This window comes from Gossypium arboreum, chromosome 11 (assembly GCF_025698485.1).
Source record: "Gossypium arboreum isolate Shixiya-1 chromosome 11, ASM2569848v2, whole genome shotgun sequence".
Classification (NCBI taxonomy): Eukaryota; Viridiplantae; Streptophyta; class Magnoliopsida; order Malvales; family Malvaceae; genus Gossypium; species Gossypium arboreum.
The window spans coordinates 14,180,798-14,207,073 of NC_069080.1; the positions used below are offsets into that span (position 1 = coordinate 14,180,798).

Genomic DNA, 26,276 nt, shown 5'->3' on the forward strand with positions numbered 1-26,276 from the left:
CTCGAACATGCTAAGCATGAGGATAATCAAAAAGTGCTGAGGAACTTACCCTCTTCAATATCGTCTTACACAATCTATCGAGAAGGAGGCCCCCGAGGACATTACTAATGATGTCCCTCCATGGCACAAGGACCCACAGTCTCAGCCACCACCACCTCTTGTCCAGTTCATGCGGTGGCTTCATATGCTGACATTTCTGAGCGCCTCACTCGATTCGAGCAGTAGTGTTTTCAACTATTTGACAATGTTGATGCTACTTTACAGTAGATCTGTCAGCACCTCCACATCTCATCGCCACCCCCACCTCGCGATCCATCTAGCGATGAAGATGTTTAAAAACTTTCATTTATTATTTTATATCTTTACTTTTATTTTATTTTAAGACTACTTTTTATTTTTCTTTCATCTTATTTTTATTAGGATTTATAATTTTTATTTACCAATTTTGAATTTCGACTATTTCCTATCGAGTAATCATTCTTCCTTATATATTTTCTAAGAGAGTTTCTGATGCTATCATAGTTATAAAAAGTTTCAAAGCTCATTATTACTCAGGGACTCGAAACTCCATTGGGAAAGGTTCTCCACGATTGCCATGTCCTGCTCGACCACGACCATAACCAAATTCAGATATAATATTCTTTTGGCGCAAGACTTATGGACTAATGAACCTCTACCACCGCCAAAGTATCCTCCTCCATCCTCACGCCGATTATTCTCCAAAACTCTAGTTTAAGGAAATTCATTCATCACTCAGGAAGTTTCACTCCTCTCTTTATCTTATTTTTATATTCTTTTATCTATCTTTATACATTGAGGGCAATGTACATCTTAAGTGTGGGGGGTATTCATTTCATTATCAGAAAAATCCCTGAATGACTGTCTTGTTCTCTTGAAAAGCTCTCATATCATATTTAGGATAAATTTTGATTGATTTATGATTTTGATTGATATATCTTGAATTAAAACATAGGCATTTATGCATTGATTGTTTAAACTTTAAGACATTAGAGAATCGAGCATGATAAGTTGATTTTTAAGAATTTAAAATTTTAGGTTGTTTCCCCAAAGTTTAGGTATTACTGTGAGTTGGAATTCACAAGTTTTAAATATCAAAAAGCCATAATTTTTGTGAGATATTTGAGCCTTTTGAGCATCTATTAATTCTTTCATGTTCACTTTTATTATTGCTTTCAGTGCGCCAGTATTGAACTGTTATTCTAAAACTTGCTTGATTATGCATGTCAAGACCACACCATTTGATTTGATATGTCATAATGATTAAGGCACTTAGGATTAACCCACTAATGCCATGAAAAGCCTACCCCCACGATTAACCCCTAATGAACCCCCTTGAGCCTAACAAGCCATTCCTTGATTTACTTTCAATATTAACCCTTAACCCATTATTGTTGAAATCCCCCAAATTAATTTGATCCCTATTTTTGTCGAGATCTGAGTTGGAATAGTTGCTTAGCTATGTTTTATTCTATTTTGTATTTATTTAACCTGTTCTTAAATAAATAAATAAATAAATAAAAACATGTTTACATATTAGTAACAGTGATCTTGTGAGCTAAAGAAGTTAAATTCCATATTATGAGAAAAAGCTCTATTGTATACAATTGATGACTAGTCATTTTTTCTAGTTAGGAAATTTTTCAATTCAATCTCGATTCTAACCTTTTCTTTCAGCTTGTGACCACACCCCCTAACCAAGCCTCGTTATAACCCTCTAAAGACCTTTTGATTGATGTTTCATCTCAATTTATAGTGCTGGAGATTTGATTCTCATGCAAGCTTATGGTAATAACTTTTCATATTGACTGATGAGTGCTACTTTCATTGTCCTTAAACACTTTGAGTGATTTGAGTGAATCTTTAGTGAGGATGTTAAACTCCGTGAGATTTCGAATCGAGGTAACCACTTAGATAATGGGAGATGCCTATGTTTTGCATGATTAAATACTCAACTTGGAATGCTTGAAGCTCTAATGTTCTTTTAGTTGAATTCTCAATGTACGACTACTTATGGATTATTTTGAGATATTTTTGATAGAGATTATAAATTGAGAAGAATTTATTTTGATTATGAGTTGAGAATTTTGCTTGAGGACAAGTAAATACTTAAGTGTGAGGGTATTTGATAAACCGTCATTTATACATATTTTTACCCCATGCTTAACGCATTTTATGGATGATTTTTCCTTAGAATTGGTGAATTTTATGCTCCTAATGCCTTAATTTCATGTTTTATACTTAGGAGAGTATAGGAGAGCGAAAGGAACGAGAAACAGGCCAAAAATGGAGAAAATGAGCCAACATACAAAATCAACACGGCTTGGACTTCCTCACACGGGCAGACCACACGGCCGTGTCAATTTGGCAGAATCGAAGCACGACTCACACGGGTAGAACACACGCCCGTGCCATTCTAACAGGCTCGAGCACGGCCTGAAGTAATCGCACATGGACGTGTCCCTGCGACCCCAAGTTGAGTCCAATTTGGAAAAAGTTAATTTTGAGGGCTTTTAGGCATTCTAAAGCCTATAAATACACCCTAAAGGAAGAGGAACGGGGACGCAGAGAAAATGAGGCAGGGAACTGCTCAAGGAAAGCCGATTGGTCCATCTCAGAAGCTGGATTCACCACCAAGACTGAAGATCTCCCCTCAAATTCTCTCCAGGAGTTTTGGGTTTTCTTTATGTTTTGTATTCATTATTCTTCTGAGATGTTTTCTTTTTTAGTTATGAACTATATCCCCTAAATACCTAAGGGGAATGAAACCTAAGACGAATCTTGTTATTATTTTCTGAATTGTATGATAAATATTTAACTTGTTCTTAATTATGTATTCTTAATTTTTGTTTTGATATCTCAGGATACTGATTCAAGATAAGCTGTTATTCAGAGGAGGAATAGACCCTGTCTAAGAGTACATTTGTCATAATTAAGCGGAGTTGATTGTGCATCTAGAGATAGGGTGACAAGATTTTTTCGAATTAGGGTGAAACTTAATAAGGGGATCCATAGATCGAGTTAATGCACCCCTAGGATGTTAATTAGAGAAAAGTCTCAATTATTCAATCTAGGGATTAGACATTATTAGTATTGAATAAGGATAATAACATAACTTAGGGATCTCTACGGAACAAGTTAAATGAATAAATCATCCGATTCGCAGTCAGAATAACAAGTGAAGTCTATGTGGATTCTTCCTTAGGTATTGTCTTAATTCAATCGATTTTCCACAAGTAATTCCCCAATTCTATTTTCCGTGAATTTTTAGTTTAGATAATTAGTTAGTTAAAATAAAACCCCCTTATTCTTAGGCTAGATAATAAAAAGACAGTCATTACTAGTACTTTTAGTTCCTTTGGGTTCGACAATCTGGTCTTGCTAAAACTATACTACTGTTCGATAGGTACACTTGCCTACGTCGTGATAATAGTTAGTTTCAAGAATGATTAATTATAAATATATAAAACTTACCTGTCACGAAAATCGCGATCATCAATTTATAAACATTGGATAGGAAGTGAATGTGTAACTAGGCAGAGGTAAAGGTGGGGCATGATACTCCAGTGGTGGTAGAGGTTGGGTTCCACAATCACAGTGCCATGCGAAGAGGTTATCGTGGTGGTCGGTGTTGTGGTGGCTATGGTCGTGGTTGAGTAGGTCATGACAGTTGTGGAGGATTTTTTTATATTCCTGAGTAGCACTATTCGACTGAACCTTTTGAAACTGCGATGTCATCAGTAATGTTTTAGGGTGTTATATCGATGGGGTTGTTATGGTTAGTCATAAAGAAACAGTTAGATAAAAAATATTCAAACTATACTAATAAAAGTATTTTAAGAACATGAAAAATAAAAACAAAAATAAACATAAAAAGAAAAATAAATGAAAAAGAAAAATAACATGAAAAATAAATAGACTCAAAAGTCCTCATCGGCAGCTGGATTGTGAGGTGGTAGAGCTGGAGGCGAAATGTGAAAATGCTGGAAAATTTGTTGTAGAGTCGCCTCTATACTATCGAATCGCTAAGCAGTGGTGTGGAATTGTTGAGTGCAGTATTACTCGAAGAGAGTCAGGTGGTCAGAAAGGTCTACTAATGAAGCAGCCGCATGAACTGGTCTGTGACTCGGTGGTGGTTGAGAGGGTGGGTCCTCCTAAAAGGAAAGGATATCATCAGTAATATCCTCGGGGTCATCCTGATTAGTGGCTCATGCCAGTTGGTATTGAGGGGGACCAAACCCACAACGATGCTCGATCATCCTCATGTGAAACATACTTGAGATGCCCTGTGGGGAAACCTCACCGATGAGTGTGAGTGATGAGGACTGCGCCGATGTGTTTAGGAGCCCGAAGTGTCTAGTTAGACGAGTCACATAAAGGTCGATGCAGATAGCTCCATTTCTGTGTCATTTTGTTTGATGGCGAAAGGCGAGAGCTATGAAGTATGAAAGATAAAACACATGTCCCTGCCTTATGCTCCATAAGAAGTATGTGTCATAGGTATTAACGAAACCGGTGCTCTCTCACTGCCGTGTTAAGGTGTGAGCTAAAAGGGCTTAAAGATATCGTAATGCTAGAGAGAGGGCCGATGCCTTGGAACGGCTAGGGTCGTAGATGCCCGTAGCAGGGTTGAGGGCTGCCTAACATGAGAAAGGTGCGTAGTGAATGTGACGGTATAGATGAGGAAAATTGTCGGCCTCCATAAATTCCTCTGTATAGAGTCCTAAGGCAACTCCGAAATTTTGGGACACTCAATTGTCGCACTAGTCCGCCAAGACGGAATTGGACCGTGCCTGGGTCGTCGAATTCTGACATCACTGTCTGTAACTGAAATGTCGAACAAAGTTCTAAAGTGAACTCGAGGTATGTTGACTAAATGATGTAAAAGAAACAGTCCCTAGGAGCAGTAGCGATGAGGGCCCTAATGGAATCAGCCAAGTGGACTTGCTCTAGTGCGGCCCAATCAATGCACCAACCCACACCAAGGGGTCATGCACGTAGACTTTGAAATGACTTCTCCTGAGATCCTAGTGGGAATTGGAGAAAGGGATGACGTATCTCACTGGTTGCGCTGAAGGATGTTGCTCTTGGGCCTTTCCGCTTTTTAGAAGCGGGGATTGCGAACTTTTTCCCGTGAGTATTTGTCATATTATCCTGCGAAAGTAAACATAGAATTCAATTGGACAAATCAATATAATGGGCAAACTAGTACGAAATAAGCATCCAAGTTCAACTTTAATCAAGCAGACGAAATAAGTTGACTCTTAATACCTAGTAGGAAACTAAATAATTGATTACTGAATATATATAAATGAGCCAGCAAAATATGAATTAAATCAACGAAACAAATGACCCTAAAATATAAATGCAAAATATTGCAAACGTTTAAAACTAACTTAGGCATAAAATTATCAATAAGAACCAACAATATCAGTGAAGCAATAACAATGTATAAAATTAATAGGATAAAATAGGAATAAAGTAATAAGAGTAATAATACTAAAAATAATAATAGTAATAAAACAACTAAAATAATGTAAAGCAATTAGAGGAGCAAAAGAGGAAACTGATAGTGGTGGTCGGCGGTGGTCGGTGGTGGTCGCGACGGTGTACGGTGGTTGAATGGTCGGCATTACCGGTTGAAGGTATAGGTGGTTGTGTGAGTGGAATTGTAACGCCCCCTTTACCTGAGACCGTCACCGGAGTCGAGCACAAGACATTACTAAACTTATTTGAGCACTTAAACAAATTCAAACAATTTATATCACACTTTCCAGACAAGCTATCCAACTGCGTTACAGACGCAAAAAAAATCATATCTCGAGTTACAAAACTCAAAATTCAAATCTGTAAATTTTCCCCGAATCTAGGCTCATATATCTACTTAATAATTGTTTTCTAGAATTTTTGGTTGGTCCAATTAGTACAGTTTATTAGTTGAAGTCTCCCCTGTTTCAGGGTTCGGTTGCTCTGACCCCTGTGCACTACGAACCAAATTTCTCCATGTACAGAATTAAAATAACCAAGAAATTTGTTTCTATTAAAAATAGACTCAATAAGGAATCCATATATATATAGTATGACTCCTAATTAATTTTTACAATTTTTAATGATTTTTACAAATCGAGCAGGGAGTTCAAAATCACTCGACCTTGTCTCACAAAAATTCAAATATCTCCGATATGAAAGCCTTTTGCTTACACCGTTTCTTCTATGTGAAACTAGATTAAATAAGATTTAATTTCATATTTTATTCAACCTCTAATTAGATATTCATGATTTATGGTAAATTTTCAAACTCAAACTACTGCTACTAACCAAAAACTGTTTTAGTACAAAATGTTGTTAACTAGTTTATAACATCTTTACTTCATTTCATTTAAACTCTATACGTGCCATATAAATCTTCAAACATAAAAAAAAAGCTACTGGAATCTGGATAGTGTGCTTTGTTGTGTTGATCCGATCTACCCACTTCACTTCAAGTCAATCTACATAAAAATATTAAACACACACAAGTAAGCTTATTGAAGCTTAGTAAGTTCATAGGTTTAAAAGTAATGCTTACCAAACATAATATTTCCAAACCATACCAAAACATTTACTAAAGTTTCCTGCGATTCACAACCATTGTTATAATAATTCACATAGTTGAGCTCAACAGTAACAACTACTCAATCTCTTTCATTTGGATCACTTCTCTTTATTTCTTATAATCAAATTAGGAACCAAACTACGAAATTGAGTACGTCGTTGCTCAATGCCACGATTCACAACTCAGTATGGTTTTCCTCATTGAAATATCATACCTACATTTTTCAACTCGGTATGGGAAATGCCATACCTACATTTCTTAACTCAGTATGGATTTGATAATACCATACCTACATTTCACAGCTCAGTATGGATAATACCATACCTACATTTCACAACTCAGTATGGATGATACCATACCTACATTTCACACTTTGATATGGAACAACCATGGTCTTATCCGTCAATTCATCACACGTCACGATACGAACGTACTCAATCCTGCGTTTTTCCTAATTTGCATTTCCACATTTATTCTTTCATTAACAAAATCTACACAATCCCACAACAAATTCGTATATAATAACACATTATATACTTCAATAATTCACAAATAAACATCTAAATTGAACCATATGAACTTACCCGGCTAATTTGCAGAAGATATTGAAATTTAGGGACTATTCCGCAACTTTTTCTTTTCCTCGTTCTTCTTTGGATTCTTGATCTATAATATAAAATATTTCTACTCATTAGCATTTATTTGATTTCTATTTCACTTCACAATTTATGCTGTTTAAATTTCGAAATTGCACTTTTACCCCAAAATTTATAGTTTTCACAATTTAGTCCCTGCTCAATTCACCCATCAATTGAACTAATTTTTCTCAATTAACACTTTATTTTATCATTATAAACTATTTAAAAACCTTTTATATTCTTAATTTCAATAGCAACCTTCAATTCACAACTTTTTCACAATTAGGTCCTAAATATCATTTCCTATCAAAATCACTTAATAAAACCACCTTAATATGAAATTAGAACTTAAATTTCATAATAATTCATCATAAAATTCCCTTATCCATCCAGGTTAACTTCCAATTTCACCCATAAAATCAAAAACTAATGAATTTTATAAGTGGACCTAATTGTAAAAGTCATAAAAACATAAAAATTATCAAGAAAAAGCAAAAATTAAACTCACATGATGTAAAAATATGAAAAACCAGCTTTCTCCAGACCTTCTATGGCGTTTTGGCTGAGAAAATATGAAGAAATGTCTAGATTTTTCAATTACATCATTATTTAACTATTAACTTTTATGCTATTTCCAATTTTACCCCTTGTTCACATTGCTTTCTTGCTTATTTCATACCCAAACCGTCCAGCCATTAACCTTTGGATCTAATTTCTCTTTAAATCCATCTTTTTAAATACTTAAGCTATTTACTCACAATTTCAACAAATTTTGCGCTATTTTCAATTTAGTCCTTTTTAATTAATTAGCCATCCAAACGTTAAAATTTTCTAACGAAACTTTAATACTAACTCAATGACACTCCATAAATATTTATAAAAATATTTATAGCTCGATTTTCAATTTTGAGGTCTCGATACCTCGTTTTTAACCCGTTTGACCTAATAAATTCTTTTAATTCACTAATTTCACCATTTCACAAATTCTTCTAAATTCTTACTTGACTCATAAATATTAAATTACTATCTTGTTCAATATTATTTATCGAATTTAGTGATCTCAAATCACCATTTAAACACACCCTTGAAAATTAGGTAATTCTGAGGAATGGGGAAGGAGGGAGGAGATGAGAGGTTTTGTGGGCTGTGGAGGATGAACAAGAAGGGAGAAGGGGGAAGGGACAAGTGTGATGAGGAAAGTAGGGAAGTTTAGTCACCGGCGGCTCGTCGAAGAATGGTGGCCGGAGTGGAAAGGATGAATAGTGAAAAAGAGGGGTGGGATGAGTGAATAGTGGAGTTTTAAATAGGAATTAGGGAAAATTAGAGTGAGAGATTTGATTTAAAAGGGGGACACGATCGTAGAGGCCCTGTTTTGGACCACACGGCCGTGTCTCACGCCCGTGTGTCACATTCCCAGCCTATGTTTTTCTTAAAATTGTAAGTCAGTATCGTCCACGGCCTGTGGCCACGCCTGTGTGCCCAGGCTGTGTTGCGCACACAACCTCATCGCACGGTCGTGTGCTCTTTCACTCGTTTCTCCCACGCCTTTGTAAGTTCCAACATGCCCGTGCCTTGATTTGTGCTTGTGGGTTGATGATTGAAGTCAGTGTCACGCACGGCTTGTGGGCACGCTTGTGTGTTCAAGCCGTGTGGCGCACATGTCCGTATCGCATGGTCGTATGATCGTGTGTATTCCAACATGCCCTTGTTCTGTAGTCAAGTTTGCTCATGGCCTCAGGCACGCCTGTGTTTTTGGACCGTGTAGGTTGTACGGCTGTATCGCACGGCCGTGTTGATTTATCACATTCTGTGTCTCTACTAATTTTTTTTAAAGATTGAAGTACAGTTTCACCACGGTCTGGGACACGCCCGTGTGTCATAGCCGTGTGGTGCACACGGCCCACAGCCGTGGCTAGTTATCACAGCCCATGTGTCATCTTTTCTGGGAAAAATGTTTGTCCTATTTTAGCACAGGCATGGACACGCCTGTGTGTCAGGCCGTGTGTCAAAAATACCTACACTTAAACTATGAAAAGTGAAAGAAAGAAAGAAAAATAAACTACTTTAGTGGGGTTAGTGCTCGGGTTGCCTCTCGAGGAGCACTTATTTAGAGTCTAAGCTTGACTTTATCTTGTGGTAAATTTAGGCAGGTTCGCGGAGCTGTAGCTCCTCTTTATATTCTTTAAAATCTACACCATTATAAGGTTTAAGACAATATCCGTTTACCTTGAAAGTGCTGTGGGTTGGATGACTTACCTCTACTGTACCATATGGAAAAACGGTTTGGACTATGAATGGACCTGATCATCGTGATTTTAACTTTCCAGGAAATAATTTAAGCCTCGAGTTGTATAGCAGGACAAGATCTCCAGCTTCAAATTGCTTGTGTTGCTTTAAACGACATCATGGCGGCACTTTATTACTTCCTTGTATAATTGTGAATTCTCATATGCATTAGCTCGCCATTCATTTAGCTCGTTCAACTGCATCAATCTTTTCTCACCTACAAGTTTGAGATCAAAGTTTAGAAACTTTATAGCCTAGAATGCCTTGTATTATATTTCAAACAGTAAATGACAACTTTTCCCATAAACAAGTCTGTAAGGGGATGTTCCTATAAGGGTCTTAAAAGCAGTTCTATAAGCCCATAAGGAATCATCTACTTTTATTGCCCAATCCTTCCTATTAGACTCTACGGTCTTTTCTAAGATACGTTCAAGCTCTCGGTTTGCTACTTCGACTTGACCACTAGTTTGAGGATGGTAATAGGTAGCTATTCTGTCATGAACTCCATATTTCTTAAGGGTTTTATCAAATTGAGCATAACAAAAATGAGTACCCTTATCACTGATAATAGCTCTAGGTGTTCCAAATCAAGAGAAAAGTTTCTTAAGGAATCTCACCACCACTCTAGCATCATTAATAGGTAAAGCTTGAGCTTCCACCCATTTGGATATATAATCAACGGCTACTAAGATGTATTTGTTCACATGCAAGTATATATATTTGAGGCATTTCGTCGTGTTTGGAGATATTACCTGTTCATTGGCATTTATCACAAGAGGTAACATACCTGTTGGCGTCTTTGAATAGTGTGGGCTAATAAAAACCTGATTCGAGTGCTTTATGTGCGATCCTAGTCCCACTGTAATGTCCTCCAATCAGTCTTGAGTGGCAATGCTCCAAGATTTTACTTGCTTCTAACTTCGTAATGCATCTTCTAATTACTTGATCTGCACATATACGGAAAGGAAAAGGATCTTCCCAAAAGTAGTTTTTCACATCAGTAAAGAATCACTTCTTTTGTTGGTGTGTCAACCCTTTTGGTGTAACGTTAGCAGCTAAATAATTCGCAATGTCTGCTAAACAAGGTTCCTCATAGTTAAATAAAGCAAAGAGTTGTTCTTCAGAGAACGAGTCATTTATCTCATGTTTATCAAACTCCTTAAGATGTAGGTTTTCTAATCTGGACAGATGATCTGCTGCGAGATTTTTGGCTCCCTTTTTATCTTGAATTTCTAAATCGAATTCCTGCAGCAATAATATCCATATTATTAGTCGAGGTTTTGCATCTGATTTAGAGAGGAGATATCGAAGAGCTGAATGGTCAGTGTATACGACAACTTTAGATAATAAAAAATATGGTCTAAATTTATCGAATGCAAAAACCACAGCCAATAATTCTTTTTCATTCGTCGTATAGTTTTCTTGTGTAGCTGTCAATGTCTTGCTAGCATAATAGATTGGTTGAAAATGCTTGCCTCTTCATTGTCCAAGAACCTACCTACTGCAAAATCACTCGCATCACATATTAGTTCAAAGGGTAAATTCCAATCAGGTGCAACTACAATCGGAACATTAATTAATTTATCTTTCAGAGTGTTAAACGCTTCTAGACATTCTTGATTGAAATCGAAAGGCACATCTTTTTCTAGTAAATTCGTTAAATGCTTAGCTATTTTAGAAAAATCTTTAATAAATCTTCTAAAAAATCCCGCATGTCCTAAAAAGCTTCGAATAGCCTTGACTGAACTAGGAGGTAATTTCTCAATAGTTTCAATTTTTGCTTTATCAACCTTGATCCCTTTACTAGAAATCTTGTGGCCTAACACAATCCTTTCATGAACCATGAAATGACATTTTTCCCAATTTAGTACAAGGTTCATTTCTTCACATCTCACTAAAACTCGTTTTAAATTTTTAAGGCAAAAATGGAAAGAGTTACCGAATACCGAGAAGTCGTCCATAAATACCTCCATAATGTCTTCTACGAGTTCATAAAAAATGGCCAACATGCATCGCTAAAAAGTAGCAGGAGCATTACATAATCCAAAAGGCATTCGTCTATAAGCAAACGTACCGTATAGACATGTAGATGTTGTTTTCTCTTGGTCCTCAGGAGCTATTGGGATTTGGAAGTAACCAGAGAGTCCATCTAAGAAGCAATAATACATATGCTCAGATAATCTTTCCAACATATGATCAATGAAGGGTAAGGGAAAGTGATATTTTCTCGTAGCATCATTCAACTTCCTATAATCAATGCAAACTCTCCATCCCATGACTATGCGTGTTGGGATCAACTCATTCTTTTCATTAACCACAACAGTCATGCCTCCTTTCTTAGGGACAACCTGCACAGAACTCACCCAAGAACTATCAGAAATAGGATAAATAACTCCAGCATATAGAAGTTTAATTACCTCAGCTTTTACGACTTCCTTCATGTTAAGATTCAGTCGTCTTTGAGTTTGCACACAAGGTTTATATTCATCTTCCATTAAAATTTTATGCGTGCAAAAAGAATGACTGATCCCTCTTATGTCAGAAATTTTTCAAGCTATGGCCCTTTTATGCTCCTTCAATACTTGAAGTAATTCGTCCTTTTCGGTTGGCTGTAAATCTGAAGCAATGATCACTGGTAATGTGGAATTATTTCCAAGAAATGTATATTCTAAGTGATTTGGTAGTTGCTTCAATTCCAATTTAAGAGGTTCTTCAACAGAGGGTTTTAATTTTAATTCATTTTTTACCTCAATACCCTCATAACTCTTCTATCTCAGTGAAGGCTCATTAGAATTTAGTTCAGTTTTTGTCTTACCTATCACAGAATCATCCTCATTTACCTCCTCTCATTGGGTAAGACACAGTTTCAACGTGTCCTTATGTATGATTTCCTATAAAGAATCTTGAGTAGCATGATCAATAGAATCAATGAAATAACATGAGTCATCTTATTCTCTAGAAAATCTCATGGCATCATAAATTTTAAAAATAATCTCTTCGTCACCTACTCTAAGCATAAGTGTACCGTCACCCACATCAATAACAACCCTAGTAGTGGCTAAAAATGGGCGACCTAAAATTAAAGGCACCTCAACATCCTCTTTCATGTCAAGCACAACAAAATTAACAGGGAATATGAATTTATCTACTTTTACGAGTACATCTTCAATAATTCCCCTAGGATATTTAACAGATCTATCAGCTAGTTGAATACTCATCCTAGTAGGTTTTGGCTCCCTTAGGCCAAGTTGCTTGAACATTTTGTAAGGCATCATATTAATGTTAGCGCCTAAATCAGTTAGTGCCTTCTCAATATTTAAACCACCAATTAAGCAGGGAATAGTAAAACTTCCTGGATCTTTTAGTTTGGTTGGCAGTTTATTTTGAAATATGGCCAAGCATTCTTCATTGAGTTCTACTGTAGACAACTCTTCAAACTTCCTCTTATTTATTAGAAGCTCCTACAAAAATTTTGCGTATGTAAGCATCTGTGAGATAGCTTCAACAAAAGGTAAGTTAATATGCAACTGTTTAAAAAGTTCAAGAAATTTACCGAATTGTGCATCCATGCGGTCTTTCTTCAACTTTGCTGGAATTGGTAGTTTATATTCCCTCAGCACCGGTTTTTTATTACTTTCGGGTTTTACCTCCTCATCTTTGTTTCTGTCAGTTTCTTGTGGCAGCTTCTTTTCAGATTCAGCTAACACTTTCCCACTCCTTAGTGTAACTACTTTCATATGCTCTTTTGGATTGGGTTCGATGTTACTAGGTAGAGTCCCTGGTTGTCTCTCTGAAATCATCTTAGCCAACTGGCCTATTTGATTCTCGAGCCATTGAATTGATGCTTGCTGTTTTGAAGTGCAGTTTTCGTGTTCTGAAAACAAGTTTCCACTACTGAAATAAACTTTGTCATCATCTCCTCAAGGTTCGACTTTTTCTCTTGCTGGTAAGGTTATTGTTAGAAGTCTGGAGGGGGTAGTGGTCTCTGATTCCCTTAGCCTCCTCATGAGAAATTTGGGTGGTTCCTCCAACCTGCATTATAAGTGTCACTGTAAGGATTATTTTGAGGTCGAGGATTATTACCCATATAATTTATTTACTCGTTCGCCATGTTGGTGCCGTAGAACCAAATAAACCATCAATCTTTTTATTCAAGAGTTCTACCTGATTTGAAAGCATAGTAATCGAGTCGATGTTAAAAACGCCGGCTGCTTTGGTCGGCTTTGTCCTCATGGCTTGCCATTGATAATTGTTCAATGACATCTTCTCTATGAACTCATAAGCCTCTTCAGGTGTCTTATTATTGATGGTTCCACCCGTAGCTGCGTCGATCATTTGTCTAGTTGAGGGATTCAAACCGTTGTGGAAAGTTTGAACCTGTAGCCAAAGAGGTAACCCATGGTGAGGGCACCTTCTCAATAAATCTTTATATCTCTCTCATGCATAATAAAGTGTTTCTAAATCCATCTGCACAAAAGAAGAGATATCATTCCTTAACTTTGCCATTTTAGCCGGCAAAAAATATTTAATAAAATTTTTTCGGTCATTTGCTCCCAAGTAGTGATTGACCCTCGTGGTAATGAGGTCAACCACTATTTAGCCTTATTAATCGAAGGTGAATGGTATCGTCAGAAATGCCATTGATCCTAAAGGTGTCGCAGAGTTCCAGAAAATTTGCTAAATGAGTGTTTGGATCATCGTCCTGCAAACCATCAAACTGAACAAACTGTTGTATCATTTGAATCGTGTTAGGTTTTATAATGACCCAAAATTCACGGGCATCAGAAAAGTACATTAACGGGCCTCCGTCTTAGTAAATCGAGTTCGAAATAATTACTAGAAATATTTATAGGTTTAGCGATGTGTTTAATTAGGTTTAAATTAGGTGAATTTAGCTTAATTAAGAGTAATTAGGAAAAATGACTAAATTGAATAAAGGATGAAAGTTAAATTGTAGATTAAAAGAAAATGAAGAGGACCAAAATGGCAATTATGCCATTTGTCCTAAGTGATGACATAAGCATAAAAATCGAGATTTTTATGTGTTAAAATATATATTAAATTATTATTATTAAAAGTAAAGTAAATAAAAAGGAAATAAAGGAAAGAAACAAAAGAATAAAAAGAAAGAAGGAAAGCAGAATAGCAGGAAGCGAAAGCAGAGAAGAAACAGGAGAGAAAAAAAAAAAAGAAAAGAAAAAGGGAAAATAGGGTTTAAAGGTTCCAAGTTAATTTGGTAAGTCAATTTAGCCCATTTTCTTATGATTTTTGAGTTTTTGGAATCCTAGAGATAAATAGTACTTGTTTTAAGTAGAAATTTTGAAAGTCATTAGATTTCTAAGTTTGGTTCATGTTGAATAAAATGATGGAATTGGGGGTTTATTTGATAGAAATTTTTATTGGAATTGAATAAAGGATTGAATCGTAAACTAAGCTATAAGTTTTGAGTTTTAGGGATTAAATGGAAATAAATTCGAAATTATGAAAATATGCTAGAAATTTAATAGTTAAGTATGAGTTTGGACAAAATTTGAATAGAAATAAAGTATGAATTAAGATAGAAAAGTAAGTGAATTTAGTTAGGATTAAATTGAAATTAAAGTGAATCAACATTTTGTACTAAGACTATTTTGGACAGCAGCAGTAGTCTAAGTTTGAAAAATCACCAAAAATTGTATAAATTAAATTATAGGATGAATAAAATATGGAATTAAATCTTATTGAGCCTAGTTTCTTATAGAAGAAACGATATAAGCAATTGAATTGTAAATTAAGAGATATAATGAATTTTGTGAGACAAGGTCAGAATAAATTCGGGTTCCCCTGTTCTGACTTTGGAAAATTACAAAAAATTGAAGAAAAATAATTAGAGGCTTAAAGTTATATGTTTAGAATCCTTAATGAGATCAACGGGAATATTATCCGAGTTCTGTACTGCGATATAATTAATTTTTAGTGAAGAATGGTCGGAACTATTTGACAGCAGAACAGGGGCAACCTTAAAGAATAAACTGTACTTATTGGCTTAACCAAAAATTATAAAAATTTTATGGTAAGAAGATATGTGAGTCTAGTTTCAGGGAAAATTAGTGGATCTTAATTTGGAGTTTCCTAGCTCAAGATATAAATGATTTAGTAACAATGACTCAAGTAGACAGCTTTGAATGAACATATAAGTAAATAGTGGAATTATGTGTATAAAAATGGTTAAATTTGCATGTTTAGGCTCATGGATTAAATTGAATTGTGTTATATTGATGATTATAAATTATTATTATTTTCGTAGTTAACAAAGAACCCAAGACACCGGCGCACAAAGGAAAGGAGAAAGCTATCGAGGATTAAAATGAGAAATTCACGGTTTGTATTACTATAATTCAAATTACTTTTTATTAAATGTTTTATATCAATTCTATATTTAATAAGTGAATTATAAGTAAGTATTGATATTTGAGTTGAATGAGAATTGAATTGGATAGTGAATGTGTATGTATAATTGAATTCTAAATTGAATTGAATGTGAAAATTTTAATTGAAAAGTAATCTTGGAATGGAAATGAAAGTGAATTGAGAATTGAAATACCCTATTAACTAGTCGGGCTAAGTCGGATATAATTGGCATGCCATAGGATCTGGAAGTGTACGAGAATTTGCCGGCTTTACTGATCAAGCACTTTATGTGTCGTATTTCAGGCACCTCGTGTGTCGTTTTAGGCACTTTATGTGTCGTATACTGATCAGGTACTATGTACCGTTTTAGGCACAATGTGCCGTACTGGTGTGTTGGGTTGGAATCCGTGTATCCGTCAAAGTCTGGATTTGTTAATAGGGTGAATATCTAAGATGAGAAATTTAGAATAAATTGATTGATTATATTATTGAAATATTGAAAGAAACGAAAAAGTTGAATAGTGGATTGAAATTGAGATTGAAAATGAAAGGCATGAACTTAATGTTCATGTAGTAATTGAAATTGTTACATGTAATATGTGATGGAAACTGAAGAATAGATAAAAATTGTATCGTTATTATTAGTTAATGAAAGTTTAAGAATGAATTGATATTTGTGAAATTAGATAGTTACATGTTTGGTAATTAAAATTCTTTATTGCTATTATAATTTGAATTATGGTAATACCACTGAGTACGGAATACTCAGCGTGCGGTTGTTTCCGTGTGCAGGTTAATAGGAGTCTAGTACCCCGGTCCAGCATCTGAACGATCCCGACTCCAGCAAATTTTGGGTGATGTTTTCTTTCTTAATTGAAAGTGGCATGTACTAGGTGTTGTATAAGTTATATAGAAATACTTGTAAAGTTGGTTATATGAATGGTATACCATATTTTGTTATTCGTTTGATAAAATGCTAAATATTATATTATATAATTTGGTATAAGTTGGAATGAAAAATGAATGAAGTTATTAGTTAATTTGGATTAATATTATGAATGTTTAGTCATTAAATGACTATGTTAATGAATTGGTTATGATTTAGATATATTTAGGTTTAAATTGTTTTTATTGTGCCATTGGTTTTGGATTAGTTGGTTTTGGTTTGAATTTGCGGGGGTTTTATGTAAAAATTAAGAAGAAATCTTTGTCGAAAGTTTTGTAAAAAAAAAATCTCGAATACTCGAACAAGTCCGTTCCATTCCACTTTAATACTTGTGTTGGGCTTCGAAAGTCCATTATAGGGACATAATTCTTCAATTATACTATGAATGTTATAATAATTGTAAAATATCCATAAATTGTCTGATATATCCGTTAATGCCTCGTAGCCCTGTTCCAGCGACGGTTTGGGGTTAGGGGTGTTACAGGTTTCAATTCAAAATTATTTGCAGCAATAACAGGTCTAACTATACTCGATTCAGTTCCTATTAAATTCGGTTTAGCATAGTCGTACATAGTACGAAGAGCAGGATTCTGATTCACTAGATTTGCGGCAACCACAGGAGGCAGCGGATTATTTTGATTTTCAGCCACCTCCTCGGTATTAGTGGTGTCGTCCTCGTGCTTTTCCTCTATATACCTTAAACGTTTCCTTATTTCTCTACGATTTCTACGAGCTGTGCTTTCAATTTCACTGTCAAAAAGTAGAGATCCTGACGGGTTTCTTCTAGTCATAACTATAAAAACCTGCCAGAACTAAATAAAAGAAAAATTAGTAATTAAAATAAAAACAAAATTAAATTGCAATAAAAAAATGGCTAAAGTAATAAAAATTAAGTGTTCCTAATATCTTAGTCTCTGGCAACGGCGCCAAAAACTTGATGATTACTAAACTAACTAAAAATTTGACTAAGGCAAGCACACCTATCGAACAGTAGTATAGTTATGGTGAGACCGAAAATGTCGTATCCACAAGGACTAAAAGTACTCGTAATTACTATCTTTTTATTATCTAGCCTAAAAATTAAAGGGATGTTTTTAACTAAGATTAACTATCTAATTAACTAAGAACACGACAAAGATTAAAGTTGGAAAATACTTTTCAAAAACCGATGGAGAAGACAATACCCAAGGAAGAATTCACCTAGACTTCACTTATACTTTTGAATTAGATGATTTATTCACTTGACTTAATCCATAGAAATCCCTAACTTATGTTAATATCTCTTTCGAGACTAAAAACAACTAACTCTAGGTTGATTAATCGAAATCTCTTTCTAATTAAAACATCTATTGTCGCATTAACTCGGTCTGTAGATTCTTTTATTAGATTTGACTCTAATCCGGCAGATTTATGTAGTCCTATCTCTAGGATTGCATGCAACTCCACTTAATTATGGAAGATCTACTCTTAGACAGGGACTTTTGCTCCACTGAATAAGCACATCAAAACCTGAATTAATATCCTAGAATATTAAAGCAAAGATTAAAACTCATAACTAAGAATAAGAAAAGTATTTATCAAATAATTCAAATAATAATAAGATCTGTCTTAGGTTTCATCTCCTTTAGGTATTTAGGGAGTTTAGTTCATAACGATAGGGGACAAGATCTCAAAATTAGGAAAATAACAGAACATAAGAAACCCAAAAACTTCTGTAGAAATTGAATGAAGATCTTCAATCTTAAAGTAATTCCTGCTTCTGAGCTGATTCCATGACTGTCTTTTAGTATTTTCTACTCTCTGATCTCTATATCCCCTTTGATCCTCTTCTAGGGTGTTTTTATAGACTTTGGAATGCCCAAAATAGCCCAAAATTAGCCTTTTCTGAATAGAATTAAACTTGGGCTCGATAGGGACACGGCCGTGTGCTACGCCCGTGTGAAGATGCTCAGGCCTGTGCAATTTTGACGTGGTTTAATGTCGACACGACCATGACACACGAGCTGGCCATGGGAGTGCGGATTACACGTGTGAAAGTGCCTAGGCCATGTGAAACACTGATTTTAGCCTATTTTGTCTGTTTTTGGCCCGTGTCTTGCTCTTTTCACTATCCTATGCTCTCTTGAGTATAAAACATGAAATTAAAGGATTAGGAGCATCGAATTCAATAAAACCAAGAAAAAAATTATCCATAAATATGCCAAGCATGGGGTAAAAATATGTATAACTTATGGTTTATCAGTACCAATTTGGTTCGGATGATAACTCTGATGTCTGAAAGTTATTTTGAAAAGCCGAGGTCCCTCAGCGAGTTAGAGTGTTCATTTGGCTAATGTGGAAGAACAAACTGTTAACTAATAAGGAAATAGTTAGGAGACATATGGTTTGTGAGGGCCAATGTCCACGATGCAATTTTACCCTTGAGATTGAGTTACATGCCATCAGAGATTGTCCGTTTCCACGGGCAATCTGGACTTCAATTGTACCAACTCATAAGCAAGTATTATTCTTTTCCTTACCTCTTAATGAATGGGTTGTTTGGAACTTACAAAACATGGGGAATTGTGGTGGTCATAAAGTTGACTGGCAAATGTTATTTCCTATAGTTTGTTGGCTATTATGGAAAAATAAAAATATGTTTATGTTTTCCGATAGTCATAGCTCTGTCCAGGATGTAGTAGATACAGGTATTAGTTGGACGAGAAGTTACTCTCCACCCTCAATGGCTATGTTTCATTCGGGATCTATGGCTACTGACTCGAAATGGTTAGCTTCGAAGAGTGGATAAGTTAAGCTTAATACAGATGGTGCAATTTCGCTTAGCTCTAACTCGGCTGCAATTGGGGAAGTCATTAGAAATGCTGATGGTAACTGGTTATGTGGTTATTCGATGACATTAGGGAAAGATAAAGTGTTCAGGACCGAAGCGAGGTCAATGTTATAAAGGCTTCGACTAGCTTGGGACAAGGGTTTTCGACATGTTAAGCTTGAATCTGATAATGCTCTGTTAGTGGAATTAATTTTAATTGATAAATCTATTGATAGTCATATTATATAATTATGGACCATTCATAAGCAGATACAGAGGAATTGGAAAGTACGTAACCATCATATTTTCAGAGTTCACGATGTAATTACAAATTTTATGGCCAAGCATGTTGCTATAAGATTCATAAATATTCAAGTGTTCTTCGACCTTCTCAAGTTGTGTAATTCAAAAAGATATTATGTGTTTTGAATTTTAAGTTTACTATTATAATCATCTAGTGCTGTTTTTATTTATCAAAAAGTAATAATAATGCAATCCGCATCAAAAGAGGAAACAATGATGACTTGATTTAGATTGTGACTATGGATAATTTATGGAGCAAATTGTAATAGTTAATAGAAAATATCAAATTTTTAGTTTTTTTTTGAAATTTGTGGCAATATTTTTACTTTTTAAGAATTTTATGAATACTTTAAAATTTCAAGAATCTTTCGTATAATTATAACTTTATATAATTTTTAAAAATAAATTATGAATTTTCATTTTTAAGAAGTTTTATATATATATATTCTAGATTTACATTTAAAAACATTTTAAAGTATGATATTTTAGTTATATATATATATATATATATATATATTTTATTTTTTTTTAAATTTATGATGAGAATGGAAAGGCAGCTAAAGTTCCAATGGAGTTGGTGCACTTTAATGTGTTCAGACCAATAAAGCAGCCATGAATTAATGGATTCAGGTAATATGTGTGGGTAGACTTTATGAAAGAAAAATCAAAAGATTTATTAAAATTTAAAAAATTTAAAATTCTGGTCAATAAGAACTAAATCAAAGTTTATGATATCTTCGTAGTAATAACGAGGGAGAACGCAAGAGTTTACGGGCTTCCTACAACAGAACAATATACGAAGACAACTGACATGCCCAGCGACCTCGCAACAAAATGGGATTGCAGAGCGAAATAATTGACACTTGACAGAGACTTGCCAAAGGACGTTACATGCTAAGAAAGAATGTGCCACCACGTTTTTGGGAAGAGTTTTAAAAAAAACGACTGCTTATGTTATCAATAGACTACCGCAAGCAAAGCTCAGTTTCATGACACGGTACGAGACTTTGGAAAATCAAGTCTACGGTAAGTCATTGTCAAGTATTTGGTTGTGTATGCTATGTATTTGTGCCTGACCTCTGCGAAGTTCAGTAAAAGGGCAATCAGGTAGGTGCATATTCGTGAGCTACGATGGACACCTTTTCCAACCAAATCTGACTCCAAAACTCTCTGAAAACGAAAATGGTGAAATAAAAAATTTTGGGAACAAAGATTTGTGTTATTATTATTTATTAATCTGAGTTGTTGTTTTTAACTTACAGCATGAGCTCCTTGCTTAACCAGAATGAGGGAACCATTATTTTGATACCATCAGTCGTGGAGGGATTATGGTAACGGAATCTTTCATTTTCCAAATATTTTGGAGCTTTTGCGGGCCACCTAATGATGATTGATATGGATATCCATAATTTCAATAATCCAATAAATTTGGGTTAGGATATTAGGAGGTTTTTCATATATACCAAATATAAACTTTATTTATTAAATTATTAAATTTCAATCATTTATAATATCTTATTGTGTTCGTTAATATTTATTTATTTATTTATTTCCATTATTAATGTATCTCCAAAAGTCGATTTTCATAGGGAAAATAAAAAATAACACATACTAATTCATAAAAAAATATATACAAATTTATAGATCAAATTTTCACACAAGTTCTAAGATTATAAACTAAATTGATCGTCTCCCTCGTCAAACAAAATTAATCTGATCACTAATTTTGTGAGGCTAAGCTCAAACAGTATTCTTTTTCTGACAAACTAATTAAAATTACATCAACCAAAATCGATTAAATTTGAGTTCATTTTTATGTACCACAAAATTATCGAGATGAATCTCTCTTTCTTCCTTCATGCTATAATAAAAAAGGAATCATGTATGTACGAAATATAGACCTTTAGATATATACATGTAAGAAACATGCATGATTAGGTTGAAGCATTCATCAACAGGTTCTCCATGGTTGGTGTCATGTTCATATGCGCAAATGAAATCAATGACCTCGTTATTGAAAGAGGACCAAGTAGAGCTTAAAATTTAAGTGCACCGTGCATATGTACGGGCAAAAGAAAAAATGAATTGAGGGTAACAAAATATCAAGGGCCTCGGGCAGAGAAACAGAAACAGCCGGAAGCTTGGTCTTCAGGTATCATGCCACCTCCCTTTCTTGTTTCTATAGCCTCTAGGGATCTCACCAGCTCATCCATGTCAGGACGTCTTTCGGGATGTGGATCCCAACATTTTCTCATTATGCTTGCCAATGCACTCGGGCAACATCTCGGAATTTCTGGCCGTAAATTCTGCAACATCAGGAGTAGGCATCCATAATGCAAAATATATATATATTAAAGCCCCATTTTATACAAGATATATATCGATGTGATGTTTCAAATTCATCCATAATGTAAGATACGATGTTTTTAAGTCATACCTGTCGCACTACTGCTGACGTAAAATCAGCAAAACTAAGGTTAGCATAAGGCATGTCGCACCAGTATATTTCCCATAAGCATATACCAAAGCTGTAGACATCGCATTTCCTATTGTAAGGTTTCCCATCGAGGACCTACACAAGACAAGCATTAGGTTCGAAAAGGGAGGTGATAAGCAGAAAACAAAGGAGGAGTGTTGAGGCATTTAGGTGACCCAATTGTTGTTGCAGTTTAACAGAAAAGTTTTGCACCATTATTTGGAGAAACAAATAACACAACAATGGAGTGGATACCTCTGGAGCCATGTAACCAAGAGTGCCTGTTTCCCCAGTCATGTCTTGTGGGTTCTGAGCTTCAACTCGAGCAACACCAAAATCAGCAATTTTCAATATTCTACGAGCATCTAGCAACATATTTTCAGTCTTGACATCACGGTGCACAATCTTTTTGGAATGAAGATAGCCCAAACTACAAATGGTGAACCAAAATCATTCATTACTTTTACAAAGAGTAATACTTTGGAAATCCTATTATAGTTCAAAAACTACTCACCCTCTGGAGAGGTCCAAAGCAATTTGAATCACAACCTTAAAGGCTAGTTTCTTCCTCCTGTTTCTTATCAAATAATTCTTTAACGTCCCACCTGCAACGTACTCAACAACAACACAACATGCACTGGAAGGAAGAACGCTATTATTCTGGCTTGTTGCATCTTTGGTTCGTATCTTAAGGTTGGAAGTTCCCATTGAAGCTCCAATAAACTGCAAGAAGCTGCTTATTCATGATTTGAACATTGGAATTTATTGGCAAGCAGAATAGAAGTAATAACACTAGAAGAAGCCCCCCCCAAAAAAAAGGAAGAAAGCGAGCGAGCCAGAGAGAACCAAAAAGTGAGCCATGTTTCCGTACTTAACTGCTATCAATGAAACCAAATGCATGACATAGCTAAAAACATTAATTAATTTAACCTTTGTAACATTTGGGTGATCAAGTTTATGCCAAACGGCAACCTCTTGGCAGAATGATGACCGAATAGCAGCAGCTTCAGCAGCTGTGGCAATCCCATCCTCCCCCCAGTTAAATACCTTCACTGAAAAATTAAAAGCTTTTTGCAATTAGAATTTCAGCATGCTGGAGCAGGATTGTTTTTTAATTTTTAGTGTTGCAGTAGGCAGCAAGTCATATAGAGGCCATTGTTTAACATTACTGCACCTAGACACATGTTAGAACCAAGCATCAGAAAGTAAAAAAGATTGCATTCGTAACACTCAAGTTTCAGATTACCTGAACTTAATTCAGAAGTTTAACTAATGCCATCTAAATAACTTTTAGAAGATAAAGCAATTATAGAGCCCCATGGAAACTCTGCATAAGATGAAGCTGGATATACCAAGCAAACGTAAAGAGACAAGGCAGCTCTAGTTCTTGACTGAGGGTTCTGTTGCAGAAGAAATAGCCACTGAAATAACTCTTTGAAGATAAAGCCCTATGGCTTTATCGCTTGCACATGAGCTTGATTAGACATTCATATGCAGCATCAAGACGAATGAAATTTACCCAAGTCTGTCCAAGGTTTTTCTTTGCCGAAAGTAAAGTTACCGAAACATAACCTTTTATTACACCTTCATTTAAAGAACAAAACTCTTGAGGAATTTTTTTTAGTAAGTTATACCTCGAAGCAATAAAACTTACGGTCAGAGTTACTTGAATTGATGCCACATGGCTAAACCTGAAGTTCCTAGTATCAAGCATGGACCTTTTATTGCACAAAATATTCCATCTTATATCTTAGATCCTAGGCCTAAAATCATAACCAAAAGATATGAATTCATTACTACATTATCATATTCTACTCTTAAAACGGAAAGGTTCATTCCAAGGGCCAATTACATATAACATCTTTATATCAGTATAATTCAAGAAGATAGAAAGATGGATTCAGAAACCAGGCTACAGAGATACCTGAAACATCTTGGGTATCATAAAGGCCTCGGTAAACGGTGCCATAAGTTCCATGAGCTATGACATTCCTTATATCAAGTTTAGCCAAATCAATTTCCCACTCTTCCTTCTCTATGGTGCTTGAGATACCCCTGTCCCTGGACAAGGCCCTGCGCAGGTGCTTATCCAGTTGCAAATCCCAGCTGTTGAAATCTATCTTATCGGCTCTTAGAAACATGTCCTTTTTTTTCCTCACGTTTCCTACAGACCCCAACGCCTTTTCCTTTGGTGGGGATGTCTCCGGTTTTGTTGCCTGTTGCCATCTTCATCTTCTTTTCTATTTATGATAAACGGAAAAAATAAACCCACAAAAACAAATAAAAAGAAAATGCAATTATCAAACCAAAGAGAAAGGGTCAACAAAACATTGGTATTAATAAGGAAAAAGAGAAAAAAGAAACAAAGGGAAATATTTTATACAGTTTACGAGAAAAAACGGATGATTGTTTATGTGATAGTCTTTTCTTTAAAAAAAAAATTAAGAAAAAGTAGGGTTTTGTAGAAGATGATAGCAGAAAGAATTTTAGTTGTTGAAAAAATTAAGAAAAAGGGAGGAGGTGAGGCTTAAATTAAATCTATATATAATATAAAACCAACTAATTAAGAATAAATAGTGATAATTTAAGAGTAATTTAAATGTTTTTTATAAAAGCTAATTAATTGTTTTAATTATTATGTGCTTGTGAGTGTTTTTGATTTGTTGAAAGTTTTTTTTAATATTTATATTTTAATATCATATTTATTATTAAATTATTATTAGATTTTTATTTTATTTTTAACAATTTCATTTTTATACACATGCAATGCAACAAGTTAAATTGAAGTCTTTTAAGGTTGAGAATATGAATAATTTTAAATTTTATTGTTAAACATATTAATTTATTAATTCAGTATTGATAATTCTTTAATTATGACCCATGTAGGAGTAAATAGGGTGAATTTGATTATAAGAGAAGTAAATAGGGTCAAATTTATTTTTATTTTATTTTTTATTCAATATAGTAAATAGGGTCAAAGCTATCTTTTTACTTTGTTATTTTTATTCAATATATCCCAATTAACTATTTATGCGTTTACAATATTAAATTTATATTAAGTTTTGAAATTTAATATTATTATATTATAATAATATAATTAATAAATCTTTTACGTCAAAATTATATTTTGTTTAATTTTCTACTTTATCCATTATATCCAATTAAATATTCCTAAATATTTGTAATGTTTTACCATATTCTATTTATTCTTTCTTAATTTTTATCTTACAGCATTATCTATATCTATATCTATATCTATATAATATATAAAATATATTTTAGGAAGAATTATGAGATAAATTGCATGAAAATTGACCTTTTATTTTTATTTATTCTGCTTTTGATTATGGTTTTAGTTATATTTTAAATTAAGTTAAAGGTATAAAATAATCATTTTGTTTGTCTCAAATTACATTTTAGCAACTTATATTTGAAATGTTACATTTAGTCACTTACGTTATCGTTTTGTTACGAAGTGGTCTCTGTTACTTCCCTAACGGCGGTCCTACGTGGTAGTCCAAATAGGTTTTAAATGCCAACTTAGATGTACTACTTGACAGTCTAAATTAAATTTATTTAATTAAAAACCTATTTTCATTCCAGCAATTAGACAGCTAAATTGGTATTTAAAACTCATTTAGACTATCACGTAGGACTGTCGTTAGGAAGGTAGCAGAGCTTAATGGTACAGTGACCACTTTATAATAAAACGATAACATAAGTGACTAAAACATAACATTTCAAACAAAAGTGACTAAAATACAATCTAAAACAAACAAAAGCGACTATTTTATAGTTTACTCTTTAAATTAATA

The 26,276-nt window shown here is 34.4% G+C and overlaps 1 protein-coding gene, 1 long non-coding RNA gene and 1 other non-coding gene across 3 annotated transcripts; 2 read left to right on the forward strand and 1 right to left on the reverse strand.

Annotated features, from left to right (window-relative positions):
• The first annotated feature begins 13,930 nt into the window (after positions 1-13,930).
• On the forward strand, positions 13,931-14,037 carry LOC128284797 (small nucleolar RNA R71). The gene has a single exon (XR_008275220.1). It is a non-coding gene; the product is annotated as a small nucleolar RNA R71 (small nucleolar RNA).
• Positions 14,038-20,702: 6,665 nt separating this feature from the next.
• On the forward strand, positions 20,703-21,498 carry LOC128284220 (uncharacterized). Its single transcript, XR_008274593.1, has 2 exons — positions 20,703-21,011; positions 21,248-21,498. It is a non-coding gene; the product is annotated as an uncharacterized LOC128284220 (long non-coding RNA).
• Positions 21,499-22,087: 589 nt separating this feature from the next.
• Positions 22,088-24,950, reverse strand: LOC108473099 (serine/threonine-protein kinase STY13-like). The gene is made up of 6 exons (XM_017774660.2): positions 24,386-24,950; positions 23,392-23,513; positions 22,976-23,184; positions 22,717-22,891; positions 22,423-22,557; positions 22,088-22,291 (listed from the first exon to the last, which is right to left on the reverse strand). Exons 1-6 carry the CDS (start codon positions 24,600-24,602, stop codon positions 22,088-22,090), a joined length of 1,062 nt encoding a protein of 353 aa, XP_017630149.1. The 5' UTR covers positions 24,603-24,950.
• Between the last annotated feature and the right edge of the window lie 1,326 nt (positions 24,951-26,276).

Coding starts and splice junctions, on each gene's coding strand:
- LOC108473099 (XM_017774660.2), bottom strand. CDS start 24,602: ATGTTTCTAAGAGCCGATAAGATAGATTTCAACAGCTGGGATTTGCAA. Junction 22,892..22,975: donor GCTTTGGACCTCTCCAGAGG/GTGAGTAGTTTT, acceptor CACCATTTGTAG/TTTGGGCTATCTTCATTCCA. Junction 22,558..22,716: donor TTGGTTACATGGCTCCAGAG/GTATCCACTCCA, acceptor TGTCTTGTGTAG/GTCCTCGATGGGAAACCTTA.